The sequence below is a fragment of the Jaculus jaculus genome, chromosome 5 (genome assembly GCF_020740685.1).
Source record: "Jaculus jaculus isolate mJacJac1 chromosome 5, mJacJac1.mat.Y.cur, whole genome shotgun sequence".
NCBI lineage: Eukaryota > Metazoa > Chordata > Mammalia > Rodentia > Dipodidae > Jaculus > Jaculus jaculus.
This window is the reverse complement of record NC_059106.1, coordinates 60462751-60481059: the sequence shown is the minus strand read 5'-3', so window position 1 is coordinate 60481059 and position 18309 is coordinate 60462751. Positions and strand designations below refer to the sequence as shown.

Here is an 18309-nt window from a genome sequence, read left to right as displayed (position 1 = left end):
AATCTATTCTTCTACTTACATATATACAATACCATCCTATTAAGTAGCCCCTCCCTTCCTTTCTCTTCCCTTTATATCTCTTTTCTAGCTTATTGGCCTTTGCTACTGAGTTTTCTTCCTACTCACAAAAGTCCAATCATCTGTAGCTAGGATCCACATATGAGGGAGAACATGTGACACTTGGCTTTATGGGCCTGGGTTACCTCACGTAGTATAATCCTTTCCATATCCATCCATTTTCCTGCAAATTTCATAACTTCATTTTTCTTTACTGCTGAGTACAACTCCATTGTATAAATGTGCCATATCTTCATTATCCACTCATCAGTTGAGGGACATCTAGGCTGGTTCCATTTCCCACCTATTGTGAATTAAGCGGCAATAAACATGGTTGACCAAGCATCTCTAAAGTAATGAGATGAGTCCTTAGGATATATGCCTAGGAGTGCTATAACTGGGTTATATGGTAGGTCTATTTTTAGCTGTCTTAGGAACCTCCACACTAATTTTCACAATGGCTGGACCAGCTTGCATTCCCACCAGCAGTGTAGAAGGGTTCCTCTTTTTCCACATCCTCGCCAGCATTTATGGTCATTTGTTTTCATGATGGTAGCCAATCTGACAGGAGTGAGATGGAATCTCAATGTAGTTTTAATCTGCATTTCCCTGACAACTAAGGATATAGAACATTTTTTTAGATGCTTATATGCCATCTGTATTTCTTCTTTTGAGAACTCTCTATTTAGCTCCATAGCCCATTTTTTAATTGGCTTGTTTGATTTCTTATTATTTAATTTTTTGAGTTATTTGTATATCCTAGATATTAATCCTCTATCAGATGTATACCTGGCAAAGATTTTTTCACATTCTGTAGCTCTTTGCTTTATTCAAAGTGTCCTTTGCTGTATAAAATATTTGTAACTTCATGAGGTCCCAGCGGTTAATCTGTGGTTTTATTGCCTGAGCAATTGGGGTTGTATTCAGAAAGTCTTTGCCAAGACCAATATGATGAAGGGGTTTCCCCTACTTTTTCCTCTAGCAGTTTCAGAGTTTCAGGTCTGATGTTAAGGCCTTGAATCCATTTGGACTTAATTCTTGTGCATGGAGAGAGAGAAGAACTATGTATTTTCATTCTTCTACAGATACACATCCAGTTTTTCCAGCACCATTTGCTGAAGAGGCTGTCTTTTCTCCAATGAGTATTTTTGGCATTTTTATTGAATATCAGGTAGCTATAGCTACCTGGGCTTACATCTGTGTCCTCTAGTCTGCTCCATTGATCTACATGTCTGCTTTTGTGCCAGTACCATGCTGTTTTTGTTACTATGGCTCTGTAGTATAGGTTAAAATCAGGTATGGTGATACCACCAGCCTTATTTTTGTTGCTCAGTATTGTTTTAGATATTCAAGATTTTTTTGTGATTCCAAATGAATTTTTGGATTGTTTTTTCTGTTTCCATGAAGAATGCCATTGGAATTTTGATGGGGATTGCATTAAATGTTTAGATTGCTTTTGGTAAGATTGCCATTTTCACAATATTGATTCTTCTGATCCAGGAACAAGGGATGTTTTTCCTTTTCCTAGTGTCTTCTGCAATTTCTCACTTGAGAGTTTTAAAGTTTTCATTGTAGAGATCCTTCACTTCCTTGGTGAGGTTTATACTAAGGTCCTTTATTTATTTATTTACTTTTGGTGCAATTATGAATGGGAGTGATTATCTGATTTCATCTTCTGTGTGTTTGTTGTTAGCATATAGGAAGGCTACTGTTTTCTGTATATTTATTTTATATCCTGCTACATAGCTATAGGTGTTTATCAGCTCTAACAGTTTGCTGGTATTTAGGATCCTTTATGTATAGGATCATGTCATCTGCAAATAATGATAACTTGATCTCTTCCTTTCCAATTTGTATCCCTTTTATGTGTGTCTCTTCCCTTATTGTTATGGCTAAGACTTCCAGTCTTATTAAATAAAAGTGGGGACAGTGGACACCCTTGTCTTGTTCCTGATTTTAGTGGAAAAGCTTCCAGTTTTTCCCCATTTAGTAATATGTTGACTATAGGCTTGTCATAAATATCCTTTATTATATTGAGATATGTTCCTTCTAATCCCAGTCTCTGTAGGACTTTTATCATGAAGGGATGTTGGATTTTGTCAGATGCTTTCTCTGCATCTAATGACATGATTATGTGATTTTTTTCTGTCAGCCCATTTATATAATGTATTACATTTATTGATTTGTATATGTTGAACCATCCCTGCATCTCTGGGATAAATCCTACTTGGTTGGGGTAAATGATCTTTCTGATATATTCTTCTATTCTGTTTGCCAATATTTTGTTGAGAATTTTTGCATCTATATTCATGAGGGAGATTGGTCTGTAATTTTCTTTTTTTGTTCTACTTTGCCTGGCTTTTGGTATCAGGGTGATGCTGGCTTTGTAGAAGGAGTTTGGTATGATTCCTTATTTTTTTCTATTTTATGGAAAAACTTAAGTAGCAATGGTGTTAGTTCTTCCCTGATGGTCTGGTAAAATTCACCAGTGACTCCATCTGGGCCTGGACTTTTTTTAGTTGGGAGATTTTTTTTTTAAGAAGCTTTTTTTTTTTTTAAATTTTATTTTTATTTATTTATTTGAGAGCGACAGACACAGAGAGAAAGACAGATAGAGGGAGAGAGAGAGAATAGGTGCGCCAGGGCTTCCAGCCTCTGCAAACGAACTCCAGACGCATGCGCCCCCTTGTGCATCTGGCTAACGTGGGACCCGGGGAACCGAGCCTCGAACCAGGGTCCTTAGGCTTCACAGGCAAGCGCTTAACCACTAAGCCATCTCTCCAGCCCAGTTGGGAGATTTTTGATAACTGCTTGGATATCCATACTTGTTATAGGTCTATTTAAGTGATTAACCTCATCTTGAGGTAGGTCATATAAATTAAGGAAATCATCCATTTCTTTCAGATTTTCATACTTAGTGGAGTATATGTTTTTATAGTATGTCCCTATGATTTTTTCAATTTCTCTGGTATCTATTGTGATATTGCCTTTTTCATCTCTAATTTTATTAATTTGTGTCTCTTTCTTTTGGTCAGTTTTGCTAAGGGTTTATAAATCTTTTATCCTTTCAAAGAACCAACTCTTTGTTTCATTGATTCTTTGGATTTTTTTTTTGTTTGTTTGTTTCTATTTCATTAACTTCTGCCCTAAACTTGATTATTTCTTCCCATCTACTGATATTCAGTTTACCTTGTTCTTCTTTTTCCAAGGCTTAAGGTGAAGCATTAGGTCATTTACTTGAGACCTTTCTAATTTCTTAATATAGGCACTTAAAGCTATAAATTTCCCTCTTAGGACTGCCTTCATTGTGTCCCAAAGGTTTTGGTATGTTGTGTTCTCATTATCATTTTACTCTGTGAATTTTTTGATTTCCTTCTTGATTTCTTCATTGACCCATTCATCACTTAGTAGTGTATTGTTTCAGATTCCATGATATTGTATGTGCTCTACAGTTTTTCTTGCTATTGATTTGTAGTTTGATTCCATTGTGATCAGAGAGAATGCAAAGTATTATTTCAATTTTCCTGTATTTGTTAAGATTTGCTTTGTGTCCTAATATATGGTCTATTCTAGAGAATGTTCCATGTGCTGCTGAAAGGAATGTATATTCTGCAGTATTTGGATGAAATGTCCTATACGTATCTGTTAGGTCCATTTGTTCTATGACCTCATTTAGTCCAGATGCCTCTGTGTTTATTTTTTCCCAAGATGACCTGTCAAACTGAAGTCCCCCACTACCACTGTGTTTGGGGTTATCTGTGATCTTAGGTTTTTTTGGGGGGGATTTTTGAGGTAGGGTCTCACTGTAGCCCAGGCTGACCTGGAATTCACTATGTAGTCTCAGGGTGGCCTCGAACTCACAGTGATCCTCCTACCTCTGCCTCCCAAGTGCGCCACCATGCCCGGCCATGATCTTAGTTTTAATAGCATTTGTTTGATGAAGTTGGGAGCCTCATGTTAGGTGCATATATGTTTAGGATTTTAATGTCCTCCTGTTGGAATGCTCCTTTAATCAATATAAAGTGACCTTCCTTATCTTTACTAACTAACGTTGGACTGAAGTCTACCTTATCAGATATTAGGATCGCAACCCCTGCTTGTTTTCTAAGCCCATTTGCTTGAAACACTGTTTTCCAACTTTTCACCCTAAGATAGTATCCATCCTTTGTAGAAAGGTAAGTTTCTTGGAGGCAACAAATTGAAGGATCCCGGTTTTTAACCCAGTCTGCAAACCTATGTCTTTTGGTTGGGGCATTGAGGCTGTTGACATTGAGATATTATTGAAAGGTGTGTATTTATTTTTGCCTTTTTTTTTTTTTGTAGTTCTTCCTGTTTTACCTTTGCTTTCTTGTATTAAGTAGTATTTGAGTATTGTTTGCTTTTTCCAGGTTCCTTATGTGTGTGTGTTTCTTTCTCTTCAGCATGGAGGATTCTTTCAAGTATTTTCTGTAGAGCTGGTTTTGTCTTCAAATATTCCTTTAGCCTGCTTTTATCATGGAATGTCCTTATTTCTCCATCTATTTGAATAGATAGCTTTGCAGGATAAAGTAACCTTGGTTGATAGTTATTTTTCAGAACTTGGAATACATCACTCCAAGCCCTTCTGGCTTTTAAGGTTTGTATTGAGTAATCTGCTATGATCCTGATGGGCTTGCCTTTGTAGGTAACTTGATTTTTCTAACTGCTTTTAATATATTTTCTTTGGTTTGTATGTTTGGTAGTTTAATTATAATATGGTGAGGAGAGGTTCTTTACAGGTTTTGTCTGTTTGGTGTTCTAAAGGATTCATGCATCTGCATTGGCACCTCTTTCCCAATTTGGGGAAGTTTTCTTCTATGATTTTGCTGAAAATGCCCATTATTCCTTTGGAGTGAAATTCTTCTCCTTCTACTATACCCTGAATTTTTATGTTTGATCTTTTCATAGTGTCCCAAATATCTTGAAATTCCCATTCATACTTTCCTATTAGTTTGTCTGTCTTTTTGTTGGACTGTATTAGACTTGCCACCTGGTCTTCTAGTTTAGATAGTCTGTCCTCTCCTTCATCCATTCTACTGGTGAGATTTTCTTTAGTTGTTTTATTTCCTTAACTGTGTTCTACATTGCTAGTAATTCTGACTGGTTTTTCTTTATTATTTCTATTTCCTTATTTATGTCTTGTATTGACCTCTTTCATTAAATTGGTGTCCTGTGTCTTCTTTCATTCCTTTGACTTCCTCTTTGACTTCTTTGAGCATATTTATAATCATTCTTTTGAAATCTTTTTCAGGCATTTCCTCTAACTCATTCTCACTGGAGTTCATTTCTGATGCATTACTACTTGTTGGTGGATTTATATTGTCTTGATTTTTGGTGTTTCTTGTGTTATAATGTATATATTTTTGTATCTTGGATTAATTTAATGCTTGGATTTTCTAGTTAGCTGCAGTATTATTAGATGTGTTAATCAATCTGATGTTATATATCTTCAGGGTAGGAGCTTAAGGTGTTAGGTGTGGCTCTCAAGACTCTCAGCGTATCTACAAAAGTGACACTAGGTGTTGGGTTTGCCTGCTATGAGAGTCTTCAAGTAGGCTGAGTGGAACTAAATACAGGCAGATTCAAAAATTTAACTAAACAATGTATACTTTCAATGAAAATCAGCACAGAGTATTTATGCAAGAGTAGATATTATGACAACCAGATCCTTTAACAGTATCACTGTCCCTTAGGGTGTGTGGTGCCCCACATCCTTAATACTGTCAACAAGGAGGTTAAAATTTCTGGTCTGTTGAGGGTTCCAAGTGAGCTTGTGACCAAATGAGACCCTTCCCTAAGAAGAGGAAGCAAAGCCAGTATAAATCAAGAAGCAACACAAAGCCGGGCGTGGTGCTGTGAGGTCCTTTCCCCTGGTCTCCCGGGCTTGCACCAGTGGTGGGGGAGGGGAGGCTGTGGATGGTGGTTCTAGTTCTCCTGCTGGTGCATGGGATCCTCTATATCATGATATGCTCCTCTGTTGTTCACTGTTTTTCTCCCTCACGTTTCTTGAGTTTGCAAAGAGCTCCAATGAGTGGAAAATCCCCTCACCTGGCTTTTCCTACAGCTCAAGCAGAGCCTGGCAGCTGTGGCCCCGTGGACCTGGTGCCGCCTCTGCTGGAGCAGCTTCTGCCTGCCTATGTGGGCTCTGGATGCTCTCGATCTCTCCTGCTTCTCTGCTGCCGTTGGTAATTTCTTATATACCTCACTTTTTAGTAGAAGAGTGCATTTGGCTGTTTTTGTTTTTGTTTTGGTGGGGGGAGGGTTTTCTCCCCTAGTCTGCTTTTGCATGGTTGCCATCTTAACCGGAAGTCCTCTCTTCCTCTTCTAATAGCGAATGAGTGCACCATGGCCTCTAACCACAGCAAATGAACTCAACAGACATGTGCCTCCTTGTGCATCTAGCTTATGTGGGTACTGGGGAATCAAACCTGGGTCCTTAGTCTTCCCAGGAAAATGCCTTAAAATGTGAGCCATTTCTTCAGCCCAAAAGTTAACCTTATTTTAATGTGCATGTGTGTGTGTGGTATGTCAGTGTATTCATGCATATGCAGATGAGCATGCCAACATGCACACACACAGAGGAGCCAGACTAGAACACCAGGTATCCTCTCTCCCCCTCCTCGTTTCCTTGAGAAACACTCTCTCACTAAACCTGCAGTTGCTGCTGTTTTTTAGTCAGACTAGTTGGCCAGCAAGCCTCATAAATTCATTTATCTCTGCTCCCCTGCCTCTTCCAAGGACTGTAGTTACTGGCCTGGCTTTAGGCAGCAGGCGAAACCTGACGACTTTAGGGTGGCATGCAAGTGTGAGCAAAACTATACAGAAGACAGAAATTGACCTAGTCAGCCCAGCCCAGCCCAGGCACAGTATCCTATACAAGTAAACTGAGCCTTGTTCTTTTTTTTTTTTCTTTTGGTTTTTCAAGATAGAGTCTTACTCTTCCCCAGGCTGACATGGAAGTCACCAGTCTCAAGCTCACAGAGATCACCCGACCTTGGTGTCCTGAGTGCTGGGATTAAAATTGTGAGCCATCATGCCTGGCTAAACTGAGGATTATGAAAGATGATCCCAGCTCCATGAAGTATCCCCCAGCCTTTGAATCTCCAGCCAACAACCAAGATATTGTGGAATAGAAACAAATTCTTGTCTTTGCCCTATCCAAATTCTTGACCAACAGTCTCTAGGCAGATTGTTTTGTTTTCGAGGTGGGGTCTCATTCTAGCTCAGGCTGACCTAGAATTCACTATGTAGTCTCATGGTGGCCTTGAACTCGTGGTGATCCTCCCACCTCTGCCTCCCAAGTGCTGGGATTAAAGACGTGCACCACCACACCCAGGTTTCTAGGCAGATTTTTTTTTTAGAATTTTTATTTATTTACTTGACAGAGAAAGGAGAGAATGGGCACATCAGAGCCTCCAGCCACTACAAACGAACTCCAGATGCGTGTGCCTCTTGTGCATCTGGCTAACGTGAGTCCTGGGGAATCGAACCTGGGTCCTTTGTGGCTTTGCAAGCAAACACCTTAACCGCTAAGCTATCCCTCTAGCCTTCTAGGCAGATTATACATATATTTATATATTTATGAGCCAATGAGAGAGAGGCAGAGAGAATGAGCGCACCAGAGCCTCTAGCCTCTGCAAAAGAACTTCAGAAGCATTTACCACCTTGTGCATCTGGCTTTATTGTTGGTACTGGGGAATAAAACCCAGATCCGCAGGCTTTTCAAACAAGTGCCTTAACAGCTAAATCATCTTTCTAGCTCCAGACTTTTTTTTGTTGTTGTTGTTCTTTCGAGGTAGGGTCTCACTCTAGACCAGGCCAACCTGGAATTCACTATGTAGCCTCACGGCAGCCTTAAAACTTCATGGGGTACCTCCTACCTCTAACTCCTGAGTGCTGGGATTAAAGGTGTACACCACCAGGCCCAGCCAGGAGGCCCCCCTTTTTTGAGGTAGGGTTTTACTCTAGCCCAGGCTGACCTGGAATTTACTATGTAGTCTCAGGGTGGCCTCAAGCTCATGGCAATCCTCCCACCAATGCCTCTGGAGTGCTGGAACTAAAGGCCCAGCACAGACCCAGATTTTTAAATGGCGTTGTTTTTTGTTTTTTTTTTCAACTATTTATTTGAGAGAGAGGCAGAGAAAGAGGGATAGAGAACAGGTGTGTCAGGGCCTCCAGCCACTGCAAATAAACTCCAGACATGTGTGCCCCCTTGTGCATCTGGCTAATGTGGGTCCTGGAGAACTGAACCTGGGTCCTTGGGCTTTGCAGGCAAATGCCTTAACTGCTAAGCCATCCCTCCAACCCTAAATGGCTGTTTAGAGTCACTAAAATTCTGAGTAATTTGGAACTGGGCATGATGGCTCATGCCTTTAATGTCAACACACTGAGGCTGAAATAAGAGGATCTCTGTGAGTTCAAGGCCAGTCAGTGCTACAGAATGAGTCCAGATCAGCCTGGGTGAGAGACCCTCCCTTAAAAAAAAAAATGAGGAGGAGGTAATTTGCTCTATAATCATCATAACCACAACACTGTAACTCCCCCATTAGTCTACCAAAACATAACTGTATCAAGGTTGAAGGGGATGATGTTTTACAGGTGAACCAACAAGAAACAAACAAAAACATAGGCTGGGAGCTGGAGAGATGGCTTAGCAATTAAGGCACTTGCCTGCAAAGCCAAAGGACCTCGGTTCAATCTTCCAGGACCCACGTAAACTAGATGCACAAGGGGGTGCATGTGCATCTGGAGTTTGTTTGCAGTGGCTAGAGGCCCTGCCACGACCATTCTCTCTCTCTCTACCTTCCTATTTCTGTATTTCTCTCTCTCAAATAATAATACTACTAATACTACTACTACTAATAATAATAAAAACAAAACAGGGGCTGGGGTTACCTCTCATTGGTATAGTACTTGCCTAATGTACACAAGACCCTGGGGGTCAATCCCCACCTCAACAAGAATAAAGGAGTAGGAAAAAGAGGGGGCTGAGAAAGAAGGGAATAGGACAAAGACAAAACCTAACAATTATACTTACATCAATATGAATTTTATTAACACACATTTGTCAAAGTCTATACAAACCAAAACATTCCTGGGTTTTAAAATGTCCATTATTACAAACATACAAAGAAATGAAAGTTGTTACCAAAAGTTAGCTACTCAATTTCATGGTAAAAGAGTGTCATGATTTTTAAAAAGCAACATTTCAAGACTGAAGTTTTTTTTTTTTTTTTTTAGGAATTTATGGCAAGTTAAAAAATGTGTGGGTTTGATTTATATTAAATGCCAAGACCTTAAAAAAAGATTTAGTATAAAACTAAATATGCTTTAAAATTTTCATACTTCACATAACAATTTCTGTCTTTTAATTAAAAAAAGAACATGACTGTCATTTTTCTACCATCTTTTCCCCAGCACAATGCAAATACATCTCAAAGATATCATGTGACAGTTTATCTTTACCTAAAACTTTCTTGTCCAAAAAGTTACAAAAACTATGTAGCACGGCAGTCTCCCTTGCTTGAAAGGGAAGATTACATCCCCACTAGGGTGATGTATGAGCAACATGGTCCATTATGTTTCTAATTGGAAAGAAGAGACTCAATTCCATACCTCTGTCCAATTATGTGCATGGCTCCTCTAAACAAGAATGAAATCATAAATTGCAGAACATGTGCTTGTAACAAAAATTCACTGTTACAATTATGGTAGACTGAGGTACAAATGTTACTTGACCTCATGATCTGCTCTAACTCTAGTACCCTGAACTAATGACTCTAGGGGAGTTTTGGTCTTCTCATGGCACATGTTCCACATCTCTAGTTTCTTTCACAAAAATCACATGAAGGACCTGAGAGTACAACTAGAAATGCAAACCTGCCCCCTTTCCATGTTCCTACTAGGTGGGTCATGAAGAGAGAAGGACACCCAAAACTCAGGCTGAGGACCAACTGCTTTTGAGAAGCCCTTGTCCCATTAAAAGCAGGGGGTGCAGGATGGGGTCAGGAATGGGAAGAAGGGACAGTGACGGTTCTCCCAGTCATATTCAGCCTACACTGTCTTGAGCAGCCAACCCACACCAACCCCTGGAAATGGTCGACATAAATATCATCCCATTTTGATTCCGTTCATGTAAAAAAAAAAAGTTTTCTGACAACTGAGATAGACAAGTAAAGGGTTATATTTTTCTTTTTTTTTTTTTTAAGAAGTGGCAGTGTAAGAATTTTAAATCAGTCACATAAAATAAGGAGAGGTGAGAGAGGGAAGTGTCCAGTACAACCTGGACAACCTTTCTTTCTGCCCTTATTTAAAAAGACAGACTGTTCAAACTTTGCAAACTCCTGTAAGTATCTCCTTAAATGTTCTTCCACAAAATCCTCCAAGGCACTTAACTTCAAGCCATTTTCAGACTCTAAAAAACAAGAAAGAAAAGATCTGATTCTTTTACTAAAAGCTATTGAACAGAACTGGGGCTTTCCCCCTCCCCCTTTTCCAATAGATAACACTTTTACCAGGACTAGATAGGCTACCATTATTCCATTATCAAGAAAAATCTCCGTTTTTAAAAAATAAATAAAACTCTGCCTATACATAGTACAAACTTCGTACATAATATACCTGGAAAAAAACTGAAGAGTATACCCTGAAGCAACAAGTTTATTGGAGAGAGGAAGCCTCTCTCACTATATGAAGCCTTAAGGTAGCAGTTTTCAAAGTTCAGAGAGTGGCAGTGGTACACAGTTAATGCCAAACTATGCTCATGGGTATGGCAGGCTGCAATGATGGACAGAAAGTATCATTCTGCACATAACACTGAGCAGTGATCACCACACAAAGAAAAAGAAAGAAAGAATAGTAACAAGATAGAGGAAAAAGTGAGAGGGAATGGAAAGAAGGGAGGCAGGGAGGTAGGAGGAAGAATAGGAAAGACAGTGAGCCCCAAAACTCAAACACTCAAGCATGCAGTCTTAATACAGCACAAACCGGTGTTTCCCTTCAGCCCACTACATTCACACAAAGAAAGATAACGGTAATAAAATAGAGATTTTGTAAGAAAGCTTGCAGTTCCCAGAGAACAGCCAGATCTCCAACCCTGGCCAGGATGACTCCATTTGCTGTTGCTTGGGAGCCTCTTTGTGGTCTGTCATGGAGAGGTTATAGCTCCTGACTTCTCAGACTTCTTGCTCTTGGACAAGGCAGCTGCCTGCTTCAGGAGCTCTCGGTTTTTAGCCTTTAAAAAAAAATCAGCACAGAGTACAGAACGGATGTATAATAGGACATGATGTGTTTTCCTTGTAAAATAAGCTTCATGAATAATAGCAATCAGTAGTAAGATAAGTTTTCCTGAGACTCTAGCTCAAGCAAGAACAGGTTTAAAGCCAGGCATGGTGGTGAACACACCTTTAATCCAGCACTGAGGAGGCAAAGGTAGGAGGATCATGGTGACTTCAGGGCCAGCTTGAGAATATATAGTGAATTCAAGGTCAGCCAGCCTGGGCCATAGCAAGACACTTAAAAAAAAAAAAAAAAGGCTGGATGTGGTGGCACATGCCTTTAATCCCAGCACTTGGAAGGCAGACGTAGGATGATCACCGTGAGTTCAAAGCCACCCTGAGACTACATAGTGAATTCCAGGTCAGTCTGGGCTAAAGTAAGACTCTATCTCGAAAAACAAAACAAAACAAAACAAAACAAACAAACAGAAAAATTACCTAAAATACAGTTTGACAAATACCAGGTTACAAGTAAGAGTCACCTGCAATTGTTCTGTGACTTCTTTATGGGTTTTCTCCATTTGGTTCATTTTGGCCCGCATCTGAGATTCCTGGTATTGAAAATCAGCCTTCAACTCTGTAATCTGAAAACAAAGGGAAAAAAAGCAGAGTAAACAGAAGAAATATCTTCCTCTTGCTTGTCCCACTGCCCCTGAGAAACTTCTTCGGAATAAAAAATGTTTTTGTATCAGAGAGCGAGACAGTCTATGGCCATACCACCCTGAATACATCTGATTTGGTCAGAGCTAAATGTCCTGTCAACTGATGAAATCCAGGGCTCTGCTGGAGATTCAGACCTACAGCCATGCCAGAGAATAGCATATCTTTCTCCTAAAGCTTTCCTAATTCCAAAATTCTTTTTTCTTTTTTTTTGAGGTGGGGCTTCATTCCAGCCTAGGCTGACCTGGAATTCACTATGTAGTCTCAAGGTGGCCTTAAACTCATAGTAATCCTCCTTTTGCCTCCCAAGGGCTCCTATTAGAGGTGTGCGCCACCACACCTAGCTTAAAAAATATTTATTTATTTGCATGCAGAGAACAAACCCATTCTCTCTCTCTCTCTCTCCTATCTCGTCTCTCTGCAATTGGAGTTTGCAGTGGCTAGAGGTCCTGGCATGCTCTCTTGTCTTCCTGCTTGTAAATAAATAAAAACAAAAACTTAATTTGTCCTGGGTTGGGGAGATGGCTCAATGGCTAAAGGCACATGCTCACAAAGCTTTGCCATTTGGGGATGATTCTTCAGTACCTACATGAAGCCAGATGTGGAAAGTGATGTATATGTCTAGAATTCATTAGCAGAGACAAGGAGCCCTAAAATGCTCATATACAAACTCTTTTTCATTCGTAAATAAGAATATATATTTTAAACATTTTATTTATTTATTTGAGATAGAGACAGAGAGAGAAAGAAAATGAATATGGATGTGCCAGGACCTCCAGCCACTGCAAACTCCACATACATGTCTCACTTTGTGCATCTGGTTTATATAAGTACTGGGGAATTGAACCTAGTTCCTTAGGCTTCACAGGCAAGCACCTCAGCCACTAAGCCATCTCTCTAGCCCTAAATAATAAATAAATAAATAAATATATATATATATATATATATATATATATATATATATACACACACACACACACACACACATACACACACACATATACACACACGTCTTTTAATTTTTTTGAGTCAAGCCCAACAGACTGCTTTTTAAAAAAATATATAATTAATTAATTTATTTATTTGAGAGAGAAAGAGGTAGAGAGAGAGAATGGGCGCAGCAGGGCCTCCAGCCACTGCAAACAAACTCCATATGCATGTATCTCCTTGTGCATCTGGCCTACATGGGTCCTGGAGAATCAAACTGGAATCCTTTGGCTATCCTGGCAAACACTTTAACCACTAAGCCATCTCTGCCTATTTTATGCACGAATGACAGTGACATGGATGTCACCTGCTGGCTAGCATTTATAGTGCCATGAAGCCTGCTATGGAGAAAAATCAAGTCTTTATTTTTTTTTTGTTTTTTTTGAGGTAGGGTCTCACTCTGGTCCAGGCTGACCTAGAATTTACTCTGTCATCTCAGGGTGGCCTTGAACTCATGGCAATCCTCCTACCTCTGCCTCCCGAGTGCTGGGATTAAAAGCGTGCGCCACTACGCCCGGCTTAAAATCAAGTCTTTAAAAAAAAAAAAATTAAGCTGGGCATGGGTGGCATACACCTTTAATCCCAGCACTTGGGAGGCAGAGGTAGGAGGATTGCCATGAGTTTGAGGCCACCCTGAGACTCCATAGTGAATTCCAGGTCAGCCTGGGGTAGAGTGAGACCCTACCTCGGAAAACAAAAACAAAAACAACAACAACAAAAAATTTAGTGACAGCAAGAGTGACAGAAGGAACTGGCGCACCAGGACCTTAGCCACTGAAATTGAACTCCAGATGCTTATACCACCTAGTGCCCATGTGTGACCTTGTGCCTGTGTTACCTTTGTGCGTCTGGCATATGTGGGATCTGGAGAATCAAATTGGGTCCGTAGGCTTTGCAGGCAAGTGGCTTAACGGCTAAATCTCTCCAGCCCCCAACAGTCTTTTGGAAAAAATACTTTAGTTATTATTTGTCTGCAAGGGAGAGAGGTTGTGCCAGGGCCTCCCACAACCACAAAAAGAATTCCAAATGTGCCACTTTGTGCATCTGACTTTCCATGGATACTAGGGAATCGAAACTGGGCTGTTAGGCTTTGCAAGCAAGAGCCTTTAATTGGTGAGTCCATTAACAGTCTTACCTAATCTGCTGACACTCTACAAGTGACCTGCCAGGCAAGATGTGCCCACATCTGCATTAGTGGCATGACTGTTATGAGGCTTTCTGATTGGATCTGTGGCCCACTTCACAGGAGAGAATTCATGCCCAATACAGTAAGACTGGACAAAAGCCCATGGCTAGCTGGGCATGGTGGCACACACCTTTAACCCCAGCACTCGGGAGGCAGAAGTAGGAGGATTGCCCTGAGTTCGAGGCCACCCTAAGACAATAGTGAATTCCAGGTCAGCCTGGTCTAGAGCAAGACCCTACCTCAACAAACCAAAAAAAAAAAAAAGAAGGCATGAAAGGGCTGAAAGGATGGCTTAATGGTTACGGCATTTGCCTGCAAAGCCTAAGGCCCCAGGTTAGATTCCCCCCAGGACCCACGTTAGCCAGATGCACAAGGGGGCACACACATCTGGAATTCGTTTGCAGTGACTGGAGGACCTGGTGCGCCTATTCTCTCTCTCTCTCTCTCTCTCTCTCTCTGGGTCAAATAAATAATTTTTTTTTTAAGGCATGAAAGAGCTGGAGAGATGCCTTAGAGGTTAAGTTGCTTGCCTGTGGAACCTAGGGACCCAAGTTTGACTCCCCAGAACCCACTTAAGCCAGATGCACAAGGGACGTATGCACACAAGTTGACACAGGCACACAAGGTGGTGCATGCATCTGGAGGTCCACTGCAGTGGCTAGAGGCCCTAGTGCACCAATTCTTTCTTTCCCTCTCTCATAAAAAATTTTAAAGAAGCATGAAAGTATGAAGGGGCACAGGATAGATGGCTCAATGGTTAAAGGCATTTGCTTACAAAGTCTGACAGTCTGGGTTTGATTCACCAGTACCCATAAAGCCAGATAGATATACCAAGTGATACATGCATCTGAAGTTCATTTGCAGTGGCAGGAGGGCCTGGCATGCCCATTCTGTCTCTCTTTCTCTGCTTGAAAATTTCATATATATACATACATACATACATATGTATGTATATGTAAGTATGTTATATATATATATATGTGTATATATATATGTGTGTATATATATATATATGTGTGTGTGTGTGTATATATATATATATATATATACATATATATATATATATACACACACATACATATATACATGTGGGTTCTTTTAAGTATTTTCATCTATTATTTATGAGAGACAGAAAGACAGAGAGAGAGAAAGAGAAAACGGAAGCACCGTGGCCTTTAGCCACTGCTAATGAACTCCAGATGCATGAATCATCTTGTGCATCTGGCTTAAATGGGTTCTGGGGAATCAAACTCAAGTCCTTAGGCCTTGCAGGCAAGCACCTTCATCTCTCTAGCCCCTACATTTTTTTTTTTTTTTTTTTTTGAGGTAGGGTCTCACTCTAGTCCAGGCTGACCTGGGGTTTACTAAGTAATCTCAAGGTGGCCTCAAACTCACAGTGATCCTCCTAAGTCTGCCTCCCAAATGCTGGGATTAAAGGCATGCGCCATCACTCCTAGCAATACACACACACACACACACACACACACACACACACACACACATATTTTTTTAAGTAGGGTTTCACTCTAACCCAGGCTGACCTGGAATTACTAAAGCAACAAAGGCTTTAGTAGGTGTGGTGGTTTGATTTAGGTATCCCCCATAAACTTAGGTGTTCTGAATGTTAGGTTCTCAGCTGATGGAGATTTGGGAATTAACACCTTCTGGAGGCAGTGTATTGTTGGGCGCAGTCTTATGGGTGTTATAGCCAGTTTTCCCATGCCAGTGTTTGGCACACTCTCCTGTTGCTATTGTCTACCTGATGTTGGCCAGGGGGTGATGTCCATCCTCTGCTCATGCCATCGTTTTCCTCTGCCATCATGGAGCTTCCCCTCAAGCCTATAAGCCAAAATAAACCTTTTTCCCAGAAGCTGCTCTTGGTTGGGTGATTTCTATCAGCAATGCGAACCTGACTGAAACAGTAAAGTGGTACCGAGCAGTGGGATTGCTGCTAGACACCTGACTGTGTGGCTCTGGCCCTTTGGAGCTGATTTTCAAGAGGAATGTGAGAGGATTTGAAACCTTGGCTTAAGAGATGCCTTGCAGTGCTATAAGTACAGCTTGATGGACTATTCTGGTCAGAGTTGAAAGACCTGAATGCAGTAAGAACTATGGACTGTGAGGTTTGGCTTATGAAGGTGAAAAAGCTTTGCCTGGACTGGGCTAGCAGTTTGTGTGGAAAGCTTGCTGTTATGCCTGGGTCCGGAGAAGTTGTGCAGGATTGCTTTGCGTAGAAATGACCTAGTGTGAGCAGAGGAATATGGCACAGAAAGAAAAATCTTTGGGTGAAATGCTGCCCATTCAGCTGCAATTGAGAGATTACAACCTTTGAGATTGGGCCAGCTGACCTGCACTGGGGCAACAGGAAGAATGTAGACTCTTTTGAAGGGGCCTGAGTGCTCAAGGAGTGTCCTGTTCTTCAAAGTCTGCTTTATTCCCCCCCTGGATTAACAAATTGGCACCCTATCTGGTATTGTGGAGTATAAGAAATGCAGGGAAGAGAGGGTCATTGAATTTGCAACACAATCTTGTGTTTTGGAAATGGCCATGGGCAGTGTGAAGCAGGTTTGCTGGATGCCTGCATGGAGATCCCATGGGGTCATGAGGATGAACCATGGGTTGCAGTGGAGACCCTGCAGTGGAGACCCAGTGGAGATGCGGGACCATAAACTGGCTGCTAAGGAAAGTTGCTGGCCTGGATTAACTTTTCCAGGATTGTGAGTAGCCTGGCTTGAGGGGTAGAATTGAAATTCCAGAGACTTGTTGCTAATTAGAATTATCAGACATGGAGATTTGTCACTGGCTAGAGTTGTTGGACTTGGAGCTACAGAGTTTGATGTTTCCCCTGGTTGTTTCAAATCTTATATTGGCTGAATATTTCTTTGCTATGCTCAATGCCATCTTTTGCAGTGTGACTGCTTATTCTGTGCCATTATGGGTTTTTTTTAGGGAATTTTTGGTATTATGGCTCAGTTAAAAGATCTTAGACTATGGGGATGTTTGAACATCATTGGAATTGATTAAATACTATGGGAACTTTTAAAGTTGGACTGAATACATTATATTTTACATCATGTATCAATATCAGTTTATGGGGGCCAGGGTCAGAATGTGGTGTTTTGATTCTGGTGTCCCCCATAAACTTAGGTGTTCTGACTGTTAGGTTCCCAGCTGGTGGAGATTTGGGAATTAACACCTTCTGGAGGCAGTGTATTGCTGGAGGCGGGCTTATGAGTGTTATAACCAGTTTCCCCAAGCCAGTGTTTGGCATACTCTCCTGTTGCTATTGTCTATGTGATGTTGGCCAGGGGGTGATGCCCACTCTCTGCTCATGCCATCATTTTCCCCTGCCATCATGGAGCTTCCCCTCAGGCCTATAAGCCAAAATAAACCTTTTTCCCAGAAGCTGCTCTTGGTTGGGTGATTTCTATCAGCAATGCAAACCTGACTGCAACAGTAGGAGTAAGATAATGGAGTGATAATGATCAAGATACATTATGTACACGTATAAAATTGTCAAAAAGAAAATAATAATACAGCCAAGTGTGGTGGTGCATGCCTTCAATCCCAGCACTTGGGAGGCAGAGGTAGGAGGATCATCACGAATTTAAGGCCACACTGAGACTACAGAGTGAATTCCAGGTCAGTCTGGGCTAGAGTGAGACCCTACCTTGAAAAAATAAACAAACAAACAAAGTTATCAGAGAGAGGCCCGCCTGAGTACTCCAAGGAGGGAGAATTGGTCCATATATTGTAGCACTGATTCATGGGCATAGCCACCAGGTTTAGCCTGATATCATTAAACATTTCAACTATATGTTTATCATTTCATATACCAAGTCCATGTTTACTCAAAAACTTAGCACCTTTTTTTGGGTTGGGGGAGGTAAGACAGCATGTAATTTGGGCTGGCCTAGGACTCCTCAAACTGTCTTAGTCTCCTGATTGCTGAGATTACTGGTATATGCCACCCTGTCTGGCTATTGTTCAAAATCTTGTGATTACTACCTTCCAAGATAACTCACTCTACATATTATGTTGGCTGGGGATGCAGCTCCATGGTAGAGCATTTCCTATGTGTACAAGACCTAAAAATATTAGTATAAGTGGGCTTGATGGTGCACA

At 40.9% G+C, this 18309-nt stretch overlaps 1 protein-coding gene across 3 annotated transcripts in view; it reads right to left on the bottom strand.

Annotated features, from left to right (window-relative positions):
• Positions 1-9105: 9105 nt before the first annotated feature.
• Positions 9106-18309, bottom strand: part of Fam76a (family with sequence similarity 76 member A) — a 35400-nt gene continuing 26196 nt past the window's right edge. For all 3 annotated transcript variants that reach the window (XM_045150591.1, XM_004671240.2, XM_004671241.2), the window contains 2 exons: positions 11834-11935; positions 9106-11308 (listed from right to left, as the gene is read on the bottom strand). In XM_045150591.1, the coding sequence (XP_045006526.1) occupies positions 11222-11308; positions 11834-11935 (189 nt within the window). In that variant the 3' untranslated portion in view covers positions 9106-11221. The remainder of the gene's footprint in view (positions 11309-11833; positions 11936-18309) is intronic.